General features: G+C 41.8%; 1 protein-coding gene across 25 annotated transcripts in view; it reads right to left on the reverse strand.

Moving 5' to 3' along the window:
* LOC146866844 (scavenger receptor cysteine-rich domain-containing protein DMBT1-like) overlaps window positions 1–15,691 on the reverse strand; it is a 605,183-nt gene that overhangs the window by 541,848 nt on the left and 47,644 nt on the right. For all 25 annotated transcript variants that reach the window (XM_085602150.1, XM_085602105.1, XM_085602159.1 and 22 more), the window contains exon 3: window positions 14,106–14,147. In XM_085602150.1, the coding sequence (XP_085458276.1) occupies window positions 14,106–14,147 (42 nt within the window). The remainder of the gene's footprint in view (window positions 1–14,105; window positions 14,148–15,691) is intronic.

The following is a 15,691-nucleotide window of genomic DNA, read 5'->3' on the forward strand; positions in this document are numbered from 1 at the left end:
TAAAATACTACTCATTGCTGAAAGAAAAGAACTGAAAAAGAATCGGACTCAAAGAGACGCCGGAGATTTATGGTTATTCACCCTAAAATGTGATGGAATAATTTGCACTCCGAATGGCAATTCACTGTAAATAAAATACCACTGTTCCTAAGTGCATGGCTTTTGTGTAGTCCCTGACCACATGTCCCACAAGGGGAAATCCCTTTGTCTTTCTGGGTTCACAGTCACAGTAGCACTTTCAATAAAAGCATATTAATATCTCAAAGTACACATAGCACTCCTGGTAACAGGTCACACTTATTATCAGGGTGTCTGCACTACGATGAAGGATTGGACCATTTTTAAAGACAACTCAGGCTAGGGCTTATCCACGTGTGGGAATTATAGGCCCAACATGAACTGCAAAATATTTGCAAAGGCTCTTGCGATACGCATTAGGAAGGTTATTCCAGATTTAATAGACATCAATCAATCAGGATTTGTTTAAGGACTTTTTATTTCAGATAATTCTCGAACCTTTCTAATGTAACCCATATGGCCTCTAAATCTGACGTACCTTATGCAGCTATAACTTAAGATGCTTAAAAAGCTTTTGATCGTGTTAATTGGGATTTTATGTTTGGTGCTTGAAAATGACATTGTTTAAGTCCCCATGTTCTTAGATATATTCATCTATATTCTCAGCCTTCCACTTCAATTTATGTTCAATTCAATTCAATTCCAGCTTTATTTCGACTTATTTGTCATAAAAGCAACATACATAGATATTAAAAACATGTACAATACACAGTCCAGATTCCAGGCAATAAGTGTGGAGATCAATCACAATAAATTCTATCACAGCTATGCTAAAAACAATATAAATTAGTTAAAAGCCAGATAATATTTAAAAAATTATTATAATATATTTAGGAACGGGAAGGAAATAAAATTCATGGTGTCTAACCAAGCAAGAAGGTTATATAACCAGCCTTTGAATATTATAGCTTACATCCTTTCTGGTTCCTTATAAGATATACATTGAATAGGAATCTACTTAAGCTGAACACTATTGGTTGTGAAGTGTTTGACTTGAGTGTACGTTCTGCCTCTTTGAAAAATCTAAACCCCATGTTTTTACACAAGGGTTTAATCCATCGATCCCTTGGCTTTTTATAAACTGGGCAGAAAAACAGTACGTGAGCATCATTTTCTTTTGCTTCTTGTGAGCAAAGGGTACACAATCCTCTATCATCTTCATTGCCCCTCCAACTACTAGTATTTGCAGAAATCTGCAGGACCCCATATCTGAATTGTAAATACAGTGTTTTAGCTAATGGTGGTCTTATCTCGTCCATAAATTGTTCGAATACAGGAGTATCCTTAATGGACAAGAATTTCTGCGTCAATATACCTAGTGTGGAGCTAGAGGATACTTCATTCTTTACGTATACCCAAAAAGCAGATTTCAAAAGTTTTTTTGAGATTGGTAACATGTTCTGGGGGTTTTCCCAAAAATGGGAGAACCCAAGCTTTCTAAACCACTGGGAAATATGTTTTAACCAGGGAATATTTTTATATTCATCAATCCTAATTATTTCTAACAGTCCATTCTTGTAGTCACTCAGCTCAGGGGTTGTCCATAGTCTAATCCAATAGAGTAGTGGCCTTAATGTGGCTTGATGGTCAGTCCTTTTAAGGTTAATATCCATGAACACTGGAGTTATCGGTGTTCTTAATGGTATTTTGAGTAGCCTGCGTATGAAGATATTCTCTTCCTTCCTAAAAGTGTTGTTGCAGGAGTAACCCCAGACCTCAGTGCCGTATAGTGCTGCCGATTGAGCCTTTGCTTTAAATAATTCTAGTGCCGGCGTAATTGCTTTAGATTGACTACTGCCGTGCACCTTTAGGATAGGCATTAGATTTTGTTTCAAAGTTAATTTACTTTTTTCCAATTGCCCTTTCCAATGAGGCATACTATCCAGCATGATGCCCAGGTAATTAAAACTCTCCACATATTCCAATTTCTGATTATTTAAGGCCAAATTCTTTCTAAAGGATTTCTGAGGATTTATGGACATATATTTTGTTTTAGATGAGTTTATTTCTAACCCCTTCTCCACACAATAGTTGTTAAAAGTGTTTACTAGGTTTTGTAAGCCTTGCGGAGTTTGCGAGATGAGGATTGTGTCATCAGCAAAAAGCAATGCGGTGATCACCTCATCTCCTAATTTCGGGGAGTCATGTTTACAATCTTTTAGATAGTTAGGTATATTGTTGACATATAGAGAGAAGAGTGTGGGCGCCAGCACACACCCTTGGCGGACGCCCCGACCCACAGGGATATCCTTTGAAATTTCTCCTCCCTTGCCCCATCTAACTCTAGCATAATTTCCTGTGTGGAGTCTAATTATTTCCTTAAGTAACTCACTGGGAACTGCCATATCTTTAAGGGTGGACCATAGTAATTTACGGGGTACAAGGTCAAACGCAGCCCTTAGATCAATGAATGCTACATACAAACTTCCCTTTCTTATATTAATATATTTCCAGCAAATACACATGAATCTAAATACTTGATCCACCGTGCTGATTTTTAACCTAAATCCTGCTTGGTATTTAGATAAAATCTGTGCCCCTTTTATCCACATTAAAAGTCTGTTTAAAATATGTCTGGCAAAAGTTTTTTGTAAAAGATCTATTAAACTTATGGGGCGGTAGTTGGCTGGATCATAACGATCCCCTTTCTTAAAAATTGTAACGATTTCAGCCCCTTTCCAAGATTCAGGAATTGGTGTCCCAGCCGCTATAGAATTACATAAGAAATTAATGTAGGGTCCCCAAATTCCTACATCATGCTTTAGCAAGTCACCGGGAATTTTATCGGGGCCTGGTGCTTTGCCCATTTTAATAGCCTGTAATGCCTCAACAGTTTCTTCTAAGCTAAAATATAGAAGGGTATTATTATCAGATAATCTATTAATCTCTTGGTCCTCCATAGCCGACTCCTCATTGGTGTTACGATATAATTTAGAAAAGTGATCGCATCAGGTTTTTTCATCAAGGTATATATCCCTGGATGATCTGCCTTTTTTGTTTCCCTTGGAGATTAGATTCCAGAATGTGGCCTGATCTTTCTGGTGGGCTGCATTTATAAGGTCATCCCAGAAAGCATCGTCCCAGGCTTTTTTTGCTTGGGCCAATGTCTTTTTATATGCTAATCTACTATCTTGGATTCCCTGGAAGTCCTTTAATTTTACAGCCTGGATCAGGTCAGTCTTAGCTTTACGACAATCTTTATTATACCATTGGTTTGTTGTCGCTAGATGGTTATCTTTCTGGCTCGAATCCTTTTTATAGATTTTACTTAAATGGGGAGTCAGTGCATCTACTAGTTTGTAGTGTAAATCTAGAACATCCTGAGTACCTAGAGCAGGCATTTGGCTTTCCTCCAATATATCGGCAAAGGAATTATATATGTTTGTCATCGTTTCATCCTTGGCCAGAATATAGGGCCACTTAATAACGCGCCTATTATTTGAAACCTGATGTTCTCCTACGGGGCTATTTAGCATGGCTACCATGTTTATGTTAGGTGTGAAAGGTTCTGGATGTAACCACAGTTGGAGGGGGAAATGGTCACTCTCTGTTCTATGGTCTATTTTGAAATCTATTATTAGATACCATAGACTCATGGAGACCATTAAAAAATCTATGTGGGACCTATAGTTTCCCCTACCAAAAGTTGGAGCCGCTGGTCTATCGGACTGAAAGCGGCCATTACACGCCCTTAAATCGTGATTTACTGAGGTTTGTAAAATCTGCATAGCTGCTCTTGAATTTTTAACCATATTATTGGACTTTAAGGGGAGGACATTATTAGCTATGTCCTGTTCTTCGAATAAAGTATCCAAGCCCAATACTGGCTCATATTGACAGTTAAAATCTCCTCCAACAATTACCTGCTTACTTGGACTTAAAGTATTTAAAAAAGAATCAAGGAGGTCTATCACCTGTGATTCTTTACTAGGAGGATGCGGTCTATTATGTACATTTAATAAATATATAATTTCTTTTCCCCTAGTTACTATTTTTAATCCCATTAGATCAGGGGAATCAATCGACAGTAGTGTGATGTCTACCTCCACAGTAACCCTTATCCAGATCACCAAGCCCCCGGATGCTCTTCCTCTCGCTGACGGCACTGCGCCACGACTGAATGTTCTATAACCCAGTCTATGAGGTGTATCTATAGCCCAGGTCTCCTGCAGGAGAATGATATAAAAATTCTCAATGTAGGAGCACCAAACTTCGTCCTGCATGTTCCTAGTTACCCCTGCTATATTCCATGCTGTTAATCTAACAGATGGGAGTTCAACTGCACCATCCGCAGTAATGTGTGAAACAATATTTTCATGTGATGGCGGCTTTGCAGTAGTTAACCCCCCATTCACAATATGCTTGACACCACATTGTCCATTCTCGCCCAAGATAGCAATAGTTGACCTTGAATTTGTATAGGTCTCCGTAGTTGTCCTAGGATAAGGTATCTGGGTGTCATGTAGAATTGCGGGGGTCTCCAACCTTATTTGATCAGTTTCATCATTAGGTTCCACTATAGTCAGAATCCTGTCTCCACCTTGTGTTGCTATCTTAGTCTCCACATCTGTCACATTGGCTGACGTTAGTCAGTCATTCAGATCCAGGGTGCTTAATGCCAAATACCTATTGTTTGTGTTGATCTGAAATGGTAAGCATTGAGTATTGTTTTGGGATATACTTGGAGTATTAGTCTGTTTATTCCTAGCTAGATGCTGGTAGAAATAACCTAAAGGATGTACACCCACACTATTCTCTCTCAGTACCAATGATGCTGCTCTAAGTAGTACAGTCGCCACGTGTTGGGGGTGTTTAAAATTAACGATTATGCAATCACCTTTGCAAGTTTTCCTGGCACTCCCAATCCAGGGGACCCGTCTAGTTGATAGTATCTGATCCGAATAATTGACGGGGAACCCACAATTGTGGTTTAGCCAGGAAACTGTTTTTCGTTTAAGGGAATCGTGTGATTCATTTTGTACATTAGACTGCATAGTATCTAAGGGTGGCACATTTGTCAGTACTATAACATATGGTCCGCATTGTGGGGGTAAATTAGTAGAGCGAGTTTTCTTAGCTTGAACCGTTGTCCAACCTGTAGAAAGTGGTTCTACATTTGGTGTATTAGTTTTATCCACCATCTGGTTATTTGGTATGGGATTAGGTGGGAGGGTATTCTCCTTAGTCGGGGCTTGTGCATTTCTTCCCTCTTGCTCCATTATCCCACCTTGTGATTTGTTCTGAGTATCAATTATTGTAGAAAGAGAGCCGCCTAGTCTAAGCACTTCTGCAGATAGTATGTCTATTTTCACAACTAGTGGTTTAACCACAGCCTCTAATTTATCCTCAAAAGCCTTAATAATACAGGACATACTATTTGTGCTCATATATATATCAGTGCCGCACTTTTTGGTCATAGTTCCCTTTTGGCAGTAGGAATTTTTGGGAGTAGCTTCACAATTCAATTTGTGCTGTGCCCCACCCCGCTTTGGTATCGTTTTTCTACATTCCCTTACAGCCCTTTTTTTTGGGGAGCATGCTAGATGATCAATTCTAGATTCGTCCGACAGATTCAAAGGTGTGGCGTTAGAGTCTGCAGACGTAAGTAGAGGACATTCTGAAACTACAGGGGACTCAGGTAGCGCCATAAACTCTGTTAGCAAACATTCAGCGGCTAAGGCATTAGGTGCCGCGATATTTGTATTAGTGTTAGCAGCATTACTCAGAAAACCTAAGTCAGTAGTAGTAGTATTTTCACGGCCCAGTGATTTCCTTCTATCTTTGTTAATTTGACTTACTACTTTCACAAGGTAGTTGTCCATAGTGGAATTATTTTTTACCATGGATTAACAGTATGGGGCACAGTTTGATTCAGAAACCCAATTACAAACTATCTATAATCGCCCTAGTTACCCTGATCTTAGGGATACACTACTAAAAGATTTTACAAACAGCGCATATGCAACACAATAAATTATAAATGTAAATTTGGTTACACAAACAAAAGTGGAACAACGGCTACCCTCTTGTTTTGCTTATAAAATATGTTTCTTGAATCAAAATGGTTACTGGGAGCTCTATCTAGTTCGGTTTGCTGCAAGTGGTTCAAAGCGGGTCAGGAACTTCAGACAGCAAGGGGTGGTAAGAGCACGAGGCAAACCAGCAACCAATCAGTCACAATTTAGTGTTTGTCCAATATTGGAGGACAGGTGCCTTCTAACGTACTCGTGAGCCAACCTTCTAATTGGTGCAAGTCACAAAATTACAAGAGTAACTGAGATGCAGCAATTGATATGCAACAGGGTATATCCAAGCTTGAAGTGTTCACTTGCCTTAGAGAGGTGGCCCAGCCCGGCCTCGTCTGGCCCCGGACGGCCACAGACGGCCCGCCCTCTGCCCGGGCTCAGCCCGGCGTCGCCCGCGCGCGTCCCGCGACGCGGAGGGAGCCTCTGTATTTGTAGCGCCTCCGGGCGCGGAACAAGCCGGAAGGAGGTCCTGGCCGGTGCAAAGGCTGCCGGGAGCTGTAGTTCCCCCCCACTGCGGCCAGCGTTTGTAAGTGGCGGCGAGGGGAACCAACAGCGTCAGCGTCCCGTCCCTGCCGAGTGCCTGGTGGTCTAGCGGTATCAAAAAAGGTATGTCCCCCGCTCCCCCGAGGGAGCCTCTGTATTTGTAGCGCCTCCGGGCGCGGAACAAGCCGGAAGGAGGTCCTGGCCGGTGCAAAGGCTGCCGGGAGCTGTGGTTCCCCCCCACTGCGGCCATCGTTTGTAAGTGGCGGCGAGGGGAACCAACAGCGTCAGCGTCCCGTCCCTGTCGAGTGCCTGGTGGTCTAGCGGTATCAAAAAAGGTATATCCCCCGCTCCACCGAGGGAGCCTCTGTATTTGTAGCGCCTCCGGGTGCGGAACAAGCCGGAAGGAGGTCCTGGCCGGTGCAAAGGCTGCCGGGAGCTGTAGTTCCCCCCCACTGCGGCCAGCGTTTGTAAGTGGCGGCGAAGGGAACCAACAGCGTCAGCGTCCCGTCCCTGTCGAGTGCCTGGTGGTCTAGCGGTATCAAAAAAGGTATGTCCCCCGCTCCACCGAGGGAGCCTCTGTTTTTGTAGCGCCTCCGGGCGCGGAACAAGCCGGAAGGAGGTCCTGGCCGGTGCAAAGGCTGCCGGGAGCTGTAGTTCCCCCCCACTGCGGCCAGCGTTTGTAAGTGGCGGCGAGGGGAACCAACAGCGTCAGCGTCCCGTCCCTGTCGAGTGCCTGGTGGTCTAGCGGTATCAAAAAAGGTATGTCAATTTATGTTAATGGCACACAATCCTCATATTTCCCTCTTTTCTGAGGCACCATATAAGGCTGCCCTCTATCCCCTCTACTTTTTATTCTTTCTTTGGAACCTTTCCTAGAGAACATTCGTAGATCATTGGCTTTCTCTGGATTCAAATATGAGCAATTAGAAGTTACATTCACTGCTTATGCAGATGATGTGTTACTATATGTGTCTAACCCACTAAGTACGCTTCCGGCTTTTTTCTAATTATTAAATTAATATTTCCTTGTGTCTGGATATAAACTCAATATAGAGAAATCAGAGGTACTGCTGTTAAATACATATTGTCTCCCTGATATGTTTAAAGATCCTGGTTTTACCTAGACTTCTAAACCCATCAAATGTTTAGGCATTCTACACCATTAAAGAAACCATTCAAATAAATTTAGAACAGGTCAAGTTAAAAATGTACAATATGTAGCTTGCTTGGTCTCCTCTTTCTTATCTTGGTGGGGGAGATTCGCTTAGATTAAAATGATGATGTTGCCAATAATTAATTTTTATTTGTCCATGCTTCCTGTCAAACTCCCTCTTATATTTTTCAAGGCAGTTAATTGTCTACTTTTATGTTTTTTATGGAACAAGCATAAATCAAGAATATTTCTATTAAGGCTTCAACAGGCTAGGTATAATGGAGGGGTCTATTTTCCCGGGATCAGCCAATATTACTCCACTTTTTCTCTCAAGCAAATGTGGACCTCTTTTTCAGTTCCTTCTCTGGAAGAATGTACAGTCTGGGGCAAACTGGAACAAGCTCGTATTGCCCCTTTTTCACTTACGGAGACGGCCTACATATCCCAAGGATCTTAGGCCTCTCCTTTCACCACTTTGTATACACCCTCTCTCTGTTGTCACACCTTTACTCCTTAAGTCTAATTATCTACTAGAGAGTTTTTACAATCTCCGATATGGTACAATAGGCACATTAAATTAAATAATCTGGCACTCTATTGGAAGGAATGTATAGATAAAGGAATATTAGTATTTGGCCGTTTAATTTTACATGATTCTGTGTTAGAATTTAGGGACATCCAACTTAAATATGATATTTCATCCTTTATAAGGTTCAATATAACCGCGTTAGACCCACCATTCTTCAGCTTTAGTCTCAATCTTCCTCTTCATCAAACCTTCCATTGCCTCCCTTTTCTCCCATTGATTTTTCCTCAAAGGGGAAGGCTTCCTATATATACAAGCTTTTATGTCTTTCATCTACGAATAGACCTAAATCAAAAATTGAATTATGATGAGAACTGGACTTTATTTATTTGTAATGTTTTATATAGCGCTGGCTAGACCCGGCGGTATCAGAGCGCTTTAGATAAGGATCCGCGAGTTGCAGGTTACATAGTTGCAGGTTACATAGTTACATCAATTGCAGGAACCAAGTATAGACATAGGAGAAAAACATGAGATAACACAAATATGAGTTATTAGCGCGTAGCATAGTCAAGACACACATCATATGGAGAATGAAAGGTAGGGGAGGAATGCTCACAGAAGGAGCGGGCGGGGAGGGAAGGAAACACATCGGGGAGACAAGGAAAACAATGTCCGATGTCTGGCTGGGTAGGTGACAGCCAAGGGGGTGCACTAGAGCCAAACTCCTCTATAGCTGCATAGGACAGCTCCACCAGGCATTGGCCAAGGTTGCTTAGGCTTCTCAGACTTTAATCAAGATATTTCTCAATACACTTGGGAAACAATTTGGGCTAGGATACACACTACTTCCCGCTCTGCCACCACTACCCAAACTCTATTTTATTTCTATAATAGACTATATTACACTCCCACTCACTTACATCAGTTTCACCTAATCAACAACACCAAATGTTGGTCTTGTGCCCAAGAAAACTGCACATTTTTGCATATGTTTTTTGATTGTCCCCGAGTCTGGAGTTTTTGGTTGTTAAAATGGGATAAGCTTAATACTACGGATAACACGTTTAACACAGTTCATCTGTTTTTGGCTAGTGCCTCCCCTCTATGGCATTCTCATAAGACAATTTTGAAATTTATTGATTTGACGATAGCCCTGGCTTTACAAATTATCACATTCAATTGGAAAGACACTTCAAAAATCCCTTTTATTACCTGGTGGAATTTACTATGTCATCATCACTGGTTAGACAGAGGCCATACTACTATGTTACCCTTAATGATTAAAAGAGATCTGTTCTGGCTTCCACTAACTTTATACCTATCCAGAACTGTTGCCCCTGCTAGACCTGTGTAGTGAGTAGCCACTATCTTGTTTAGTTATTCTGGTAATCTTAGATGATTGTTAACTATGTTCTTTTAACCTTGTTCTTAACAGCCTTCTTTTTTCCTTCTCCCTGTCTTCTTTCTCTTCTCTCTTTTATCTTCTTTCATCTCCATTCTTAACTTTTTTTTGTTGAAAAGGCTACAGTTTTACATTAGTATTGTTCTTTCGACTCTAGGCATTATGTTTCCTCTCACTATATATTCTTAGTTGTTAATCCTTTTTAGATATAATATTTCACTGTTTTATATATTATGCTTACATAATGCATGAGCAGATATATATCATTTTACACGGTACTGTTTTACAAATTCATTCAATAAAGCATCTCTGACAAAAAAAAAGACAACTCAGGCCTAGGTTTACTATGATTTCGAATCAGGGTTACGTCACTATTGTGGCACAGGCCGGTACAAAATTATTTTTGTCATTTATTAAGCCACACAAAGCCACTTCGTGTTGATTTGCATAGTTTAATAAATAAAAAGAAACACAATGCAGATCATAGAGCTGCATTCTGGTACTTTGCATCGGGTAGCCATTACAAGGGTGGAACATGGGCGTTCCTGTGCCTCCGCCCATGTATTTTGAATCAATCCCAGATTTACAATGACTTGTAAAGCTGGATTTGTGCCAAAACAGTGAGCCTACCAAACAGACCTGTAGCAAGGAGAAATATCTGTATTCCTCCTTGTTAATACTGTTTTTTCATGTGAGCTGAAATCTTGCAGAGTGCGAGCTCTAGGAGAGAGCAGAAATGCTCCATATTTTAGTAAATATGCAGCATTTATACTCTCTATACCTTTCCCTAAACGCGGCACAGCAAGTTTTCTTGCTGTACTGCATTGCGTAAAATAACACTGAATGTGCCCTGCAGTCATCAGTAAAAGTCCAAACGAGACATAGACTAGCAAACTCTTTGGAAGCCCACATTAAGTCGATGGTTCTCCTCTGGTGCACATATGTGTCTGCGCTGTATCCGTCCGTTCTCTCATTAAGGCAAGAACTGGCACAAGAAATAATGTTCTTAGTGTTGGACCTGACCCTCTCTACAAACGTTTTGTCTTCTGCCCTCCTGTTTTGCTGAATTCATTTTTGTTGGCTTTAGGGCTCTGCACTTTACAACTGCTAACTTGTGCTAAAGTGCTTGTGCACTCTTCCTTAAACATGGTACAAACGGCTTACACTAGATTGGCATATTTCATTTACTTGCAAGTCTGTTGTATTCTCTTATTTAGCAAGAATTGTAAACATTTACTTCAAGCGTCTCTCTTTTACATCAAGTGATTTATTCAACACACACTCGGTGAGCTCATGAGGGCTCAAGTTTCTGCAATAGACCGTTGGTCGTGGCTGCGCCTGGCACGAATTTGTAGTGAGCAATGCTCTTGTTGAATGAATCTCTTGATGTAAAAGAGAGACGCTTGAAGTAAACTATTACAAAGTCCCTAGTAAAGTGGCACAGTATGTACCCAGGGCCTGTAAAATTAAATGCTACTAGTGCACCTCAAGCCCTTATTGTGCTACCCACTGCAGTAGCTTTTTAAAAACATCTCAGGCCTGCCATCGCAGCCTGCATTGCTGTTTTAAACTGCCAATTCAACCTGACAAAAAAAACTTTTCCAGGCCTAAACCTTCCTTTTTAATAAACACAAGGCACCCTTAGGCCCATAGGCCACGGTGCATTGTATTTAAAAGGTTGGACATGTAATTTTAAGTTATACATGATCTGTTAGTGAAAAGTAATACATGTTGTTCTTCACTAGTGCAAGGGCTACCTCTCACATATTGTAACATTGGGTTACATTATTACATTTAAAAAGTGATCATATGACCTTATTGTTCCAATGTGGAATTCTACAAAAAAATAAGCCCCTGTCAAGTCACTGTGCCAACTAGTTTTCTTTATGTGGGAGGTGTTTTTTCCATGAGAATCTCCCTTCTCTTAAACCCAGATGAAGTTTGGGGATGTTCCCTTCCCCTGCATACCCTGAAAGGTGATTTATGCCAAACACTGGCAGGTAAACCTTTCCAATCATTTCCAGGGTGGGAAAAGGTTGAAGAGGAGAGGAGTTTCTGAATTGCTTCATTCAGTTTTTCTAATCAACTATATGCAGATAGTACTTATATCTTCTATTGATCGGCTGCTTTTACCCCTGACCATCAAGAACCCTACTGTATCAAAGCCATCTGGAGCTAAATTAGTCTCCACTTTCTTATGCCGAACATTTCTAAGAAAGAGAATATATATTCATCTTCTATACACCCTGTGATATTTGTTCCTTGCACCCTTATCCTAACACCTTTTGTTAGGAACATTGATGTACATTTCAACCCTAACATGCTCCTGGAATTCTTCAAAAGAATCACAGCCACTGCTGCTAGACACCACTACTACTGAACATCTGTAAAATTTGCCCTAACATCTGCTTTCACACAGATTTCTACACGTTTTCAATAAGCCAGACAACTGCAACAGTTTATTAATAGGCCTAACATTTCACTTGTTTAATCCTTTCCATTGGAACTCACTTCCAACTGCGTTGTATCTTCTCCTTAAAGACAGTTTCCAAGATATCTCTTCTCAAACAAGAAAGTTGGGCTAATCCATTATCACAACCACATGGTAACCCTTTTTTATCCCATGTTTCCTCAGTGGTGTTCATGTCAACCAAGTCCATATGCAAATATAAAATGTTAAAAGGATTTGTGCTTGTGATCTCTTGAAATGAATGCAATGTCCATTTGTCATCTGCCAAGCTGTTAATTTTTGATCTATGTACAAAAACACATGTTGTGTGCAGCATATTTTTGGCAAGATAATGAAAACCATAATTTCTTTAGCTCATGAAGGACATGTTGGGCAATCTGGTACTTCTAGGATCATTAGATAAATTAATCAATCAATCAGCATTTGTATAGCTCAACACTGTCACCCCTAGGGGTATCTGGGTGCTGAGGGTCCTGTGTCTATGTCGAAAAGCCAAGTCTTTCTGTTGTCCACCAGGCAGGTTGCTGTTTGGAGGTTGAGGGGCAGGTCGTCCTGCACTTGGCAGTGGTGTAGGAGAAAGAGCACCCCCAGCTGCAGCTGCAGCGGATGCAGGGGCATGTGTGAAAATGTGAGTGAGACAGAGCACCGGCGGTTTCGAAAGATCGCTTCATCCCATACCCATACTCGCCTGTACCCCATTCCAAGATCACGAAAGTGCTCCTGTCCTGGTACTTACCTTAATTTATTCATTGCCCTTTGTTGTGAATCACCAACCTATTCAGCCGGGACGGAAATACAACCGGCGGAGAGAATCTCCTATCTCAGACCATCTGCCCTACTGTCCTGAAGAAGTCGTGGGTTCACACCCTGACGAAACACATGTTGGCTGGGCATCTAATCACCGATTAAAACTACAAAGAAAGAAAAAGCTACTTGCCTGCTGTTATAATTGTATTCTTTGTGACTGACAGTAATTAAAACGGTTGATACTATCATGTGTGCACAGGTCATCTGTATTAATTAAATCTTAGACTCTGGTCTACTTTGGGCGTTCAGGGTTATCCCCCCACCTGTATCACCGTGCTAATTTACTTTGCTATATACTTTACGTACACCCGAGAAGGCACCACCGCATACCGCATCACTTCAAACCCCCTGTGATATCTTGTGAAAAGACATTTTCATTTACAAAGTCAATAGCTTAAACTCTCGCAAATGCGAGACCTATTGCATTGTAAATGCTTGTTTTCTTTTTCTCAAATTATCAAGGGCTCTTGTTCATCAGCCTGTGCCCCTTTTAATGCAGTCCAGAACTGGGGAACAACGGGCCATACAAAGAGAGTGTAGCTTCTGTTTCTGAGCAGCGCTTCCACGTTGCCAGTGAACTCTTTCTGTTTCTGGCCATTTACTTTGAGAACTTAAATTGCATACAAAACTATATGAAAAATTAGCGTGAGAAGAGAACCACACTTTTCTGCTTCTCGCTTTCGGTTTGTGAGCGAGGATAACATGAACCTGTGTGCTGGTGGTGCCCTGGGGCTGTCGTGACATCACTAGTTACCTGTAATACATCGTTACTAGCGATTAGTGACATTTTATTGCATAGACATGCATGCAAAAGGACATTCAATGGCATGCATAACAAACCTAATCTCATCTTTGAGACCATCAAGCCTAGTCCTATGTTGTGAAAGGCCCTTTGCTAGAAGCATTTATAAAACTGGAAAACTTAAAAATTATATTGAAGTGAGCTATAGACAATGTAAGCACCTCATCTGAAATAGAAAAGTGCCATATATGTACAGATATACTATTTCAGTGGGGGATAATCAACACTCACAGCTGTCCTGGGCTAAACGTGTATATGAAATTCCGGTCCAAAGCCCATGAACCTCAAGCTGACTCCTGTAGTAATGATCATCTTTATTAAATCAAATAATATACCAGTGGATTAGTAGGCTCACCTGGTCCAATTTTGTTGTCAGAGTCTTCAGGGGCCTTTGGAGCTGTAGAAAAACAAAATGGAGGAAATGTTAGATTCAATCGATGCTGCTGCTCATGTCCACACTGCAATAATGACTGAGCAGGGCACAGGGACATAACACAATGGATGCAATTTGTTCGCTCGCAAAATATGTTGGGATTCCCACCACCTGTGTCATAACTGCTTAATAATAAGCCTGCCCCCCCCTCCCAAAAAAAAGGGACATAACACAATGGATGCAATTTGTTCGCTCGCAAAATATGTTGGGATTCCCACCACCTGTGTCATAACTGCTTAATAATAAGCCTGCCCCCCCTCCAAAAAAAAAAAGAGTCTTCAGATTTAATGAATGTGTTGTTGCAGGTGCTTATTTGCGGTCACAGCAGTGCTTAATTTGTAAAAATATCAAATAAAAAAAAAATAAGTGCCAGGGCCCAATTCAGAAGGCCACTGCAGCTTGCACCATCCATTGTTCATGCCAGTGCTGCCAATGACAGTAGCTACAAAGCTACTATCCATAACACTCCTACAATTGTGACAATTAAGACTATTCCAGACCACCCAGAGTTATAACAACTGTGTGGGCAGCAATTAGTATACATTTTAATGCATACTGAATTATTAAATACCATGGTTGTGTGCATCTCAAAATTAGACACAGTCATAAGTGCTGGTGCATAACACCGTATACCACCGGCTCAAATTGAGCACTGGATCACATTATTTTTTTTGTTGATAATCAAGTTTATTGAACTTTTCGGAATAAAAAACATATTGGTAGCACACATACACATTATACAAGTACTTTGTATTAAGCAGGATACAATTTGGCTCAAAAGACATTAGCGGGTGAAACCCTGCCAACGCCCGTTGCTCAGCACATACACTACCAGTTGGACCTTTCACACTGGTGATAAATTAAACCATTTGCCCCATATTTTGCCAGAGTTCTGGGCAGCCTCGGGCCTCGAAGAGGGGCTCCTCTTGGGTACCACACCAGTCCACCCCCCACCTCCAGGCCCTCATGGTGGGCGGCTTGGCCTGGGACCAAAGCGCAGTGATATCACGCTTTGCCACCGCCACAGCCGTGCCCAAAAGACGCTTATCGGCCTGTGATCCATCAAGGCCATCGAACACTCCCAGTATCAGACGCAGCGGGTCATGAGGGACCTCCCACCCAAGAACTTGCGTAAGTTTGCGCTCCACCCCTTCCCAGAATGGGGCAAGAGCGGGGCATTGCCACACCATATGATAAAAATCAGCTGGGGAGTGGGTGCAACGCGGGCACGCTGGAGAGGACCACAAGCGAGCGCTGAACACTCTCACTGGGGTGAGGTAAGCCGTGTGGAGGTAGTAGAGTTGAACTAGACGCAGCTTGGAGGAGGTCGTCAGGTTCTTAGGTGCCATAAGGGCGTCCCTCCAGTCTGCGTCTTCTAGGGGGCCCAACCACCCCTCCCACGGAGCGAGTCTAAGGACGCTGGGCCATTAGTCACCAAGGAGCGATAAATCCGGGACGCCCCCAATGTGCCCAGGTTCCCCATCATCACTTGGGCCTCCAGGGGACTA

The sequence above is a fragment of the Triturus cristatus genome, chromosome 1_2, assembly GCF_964204655.1.
Source record: "Triturus cristatus chromosome 1_2, aTriCri1.1, whole genome shotgun sequence".
NCBI lineage: Eukaryota > Metazoa > Chordata > Amphibia > Caudata > Salamandridae > Triturus > Triturus cristatus.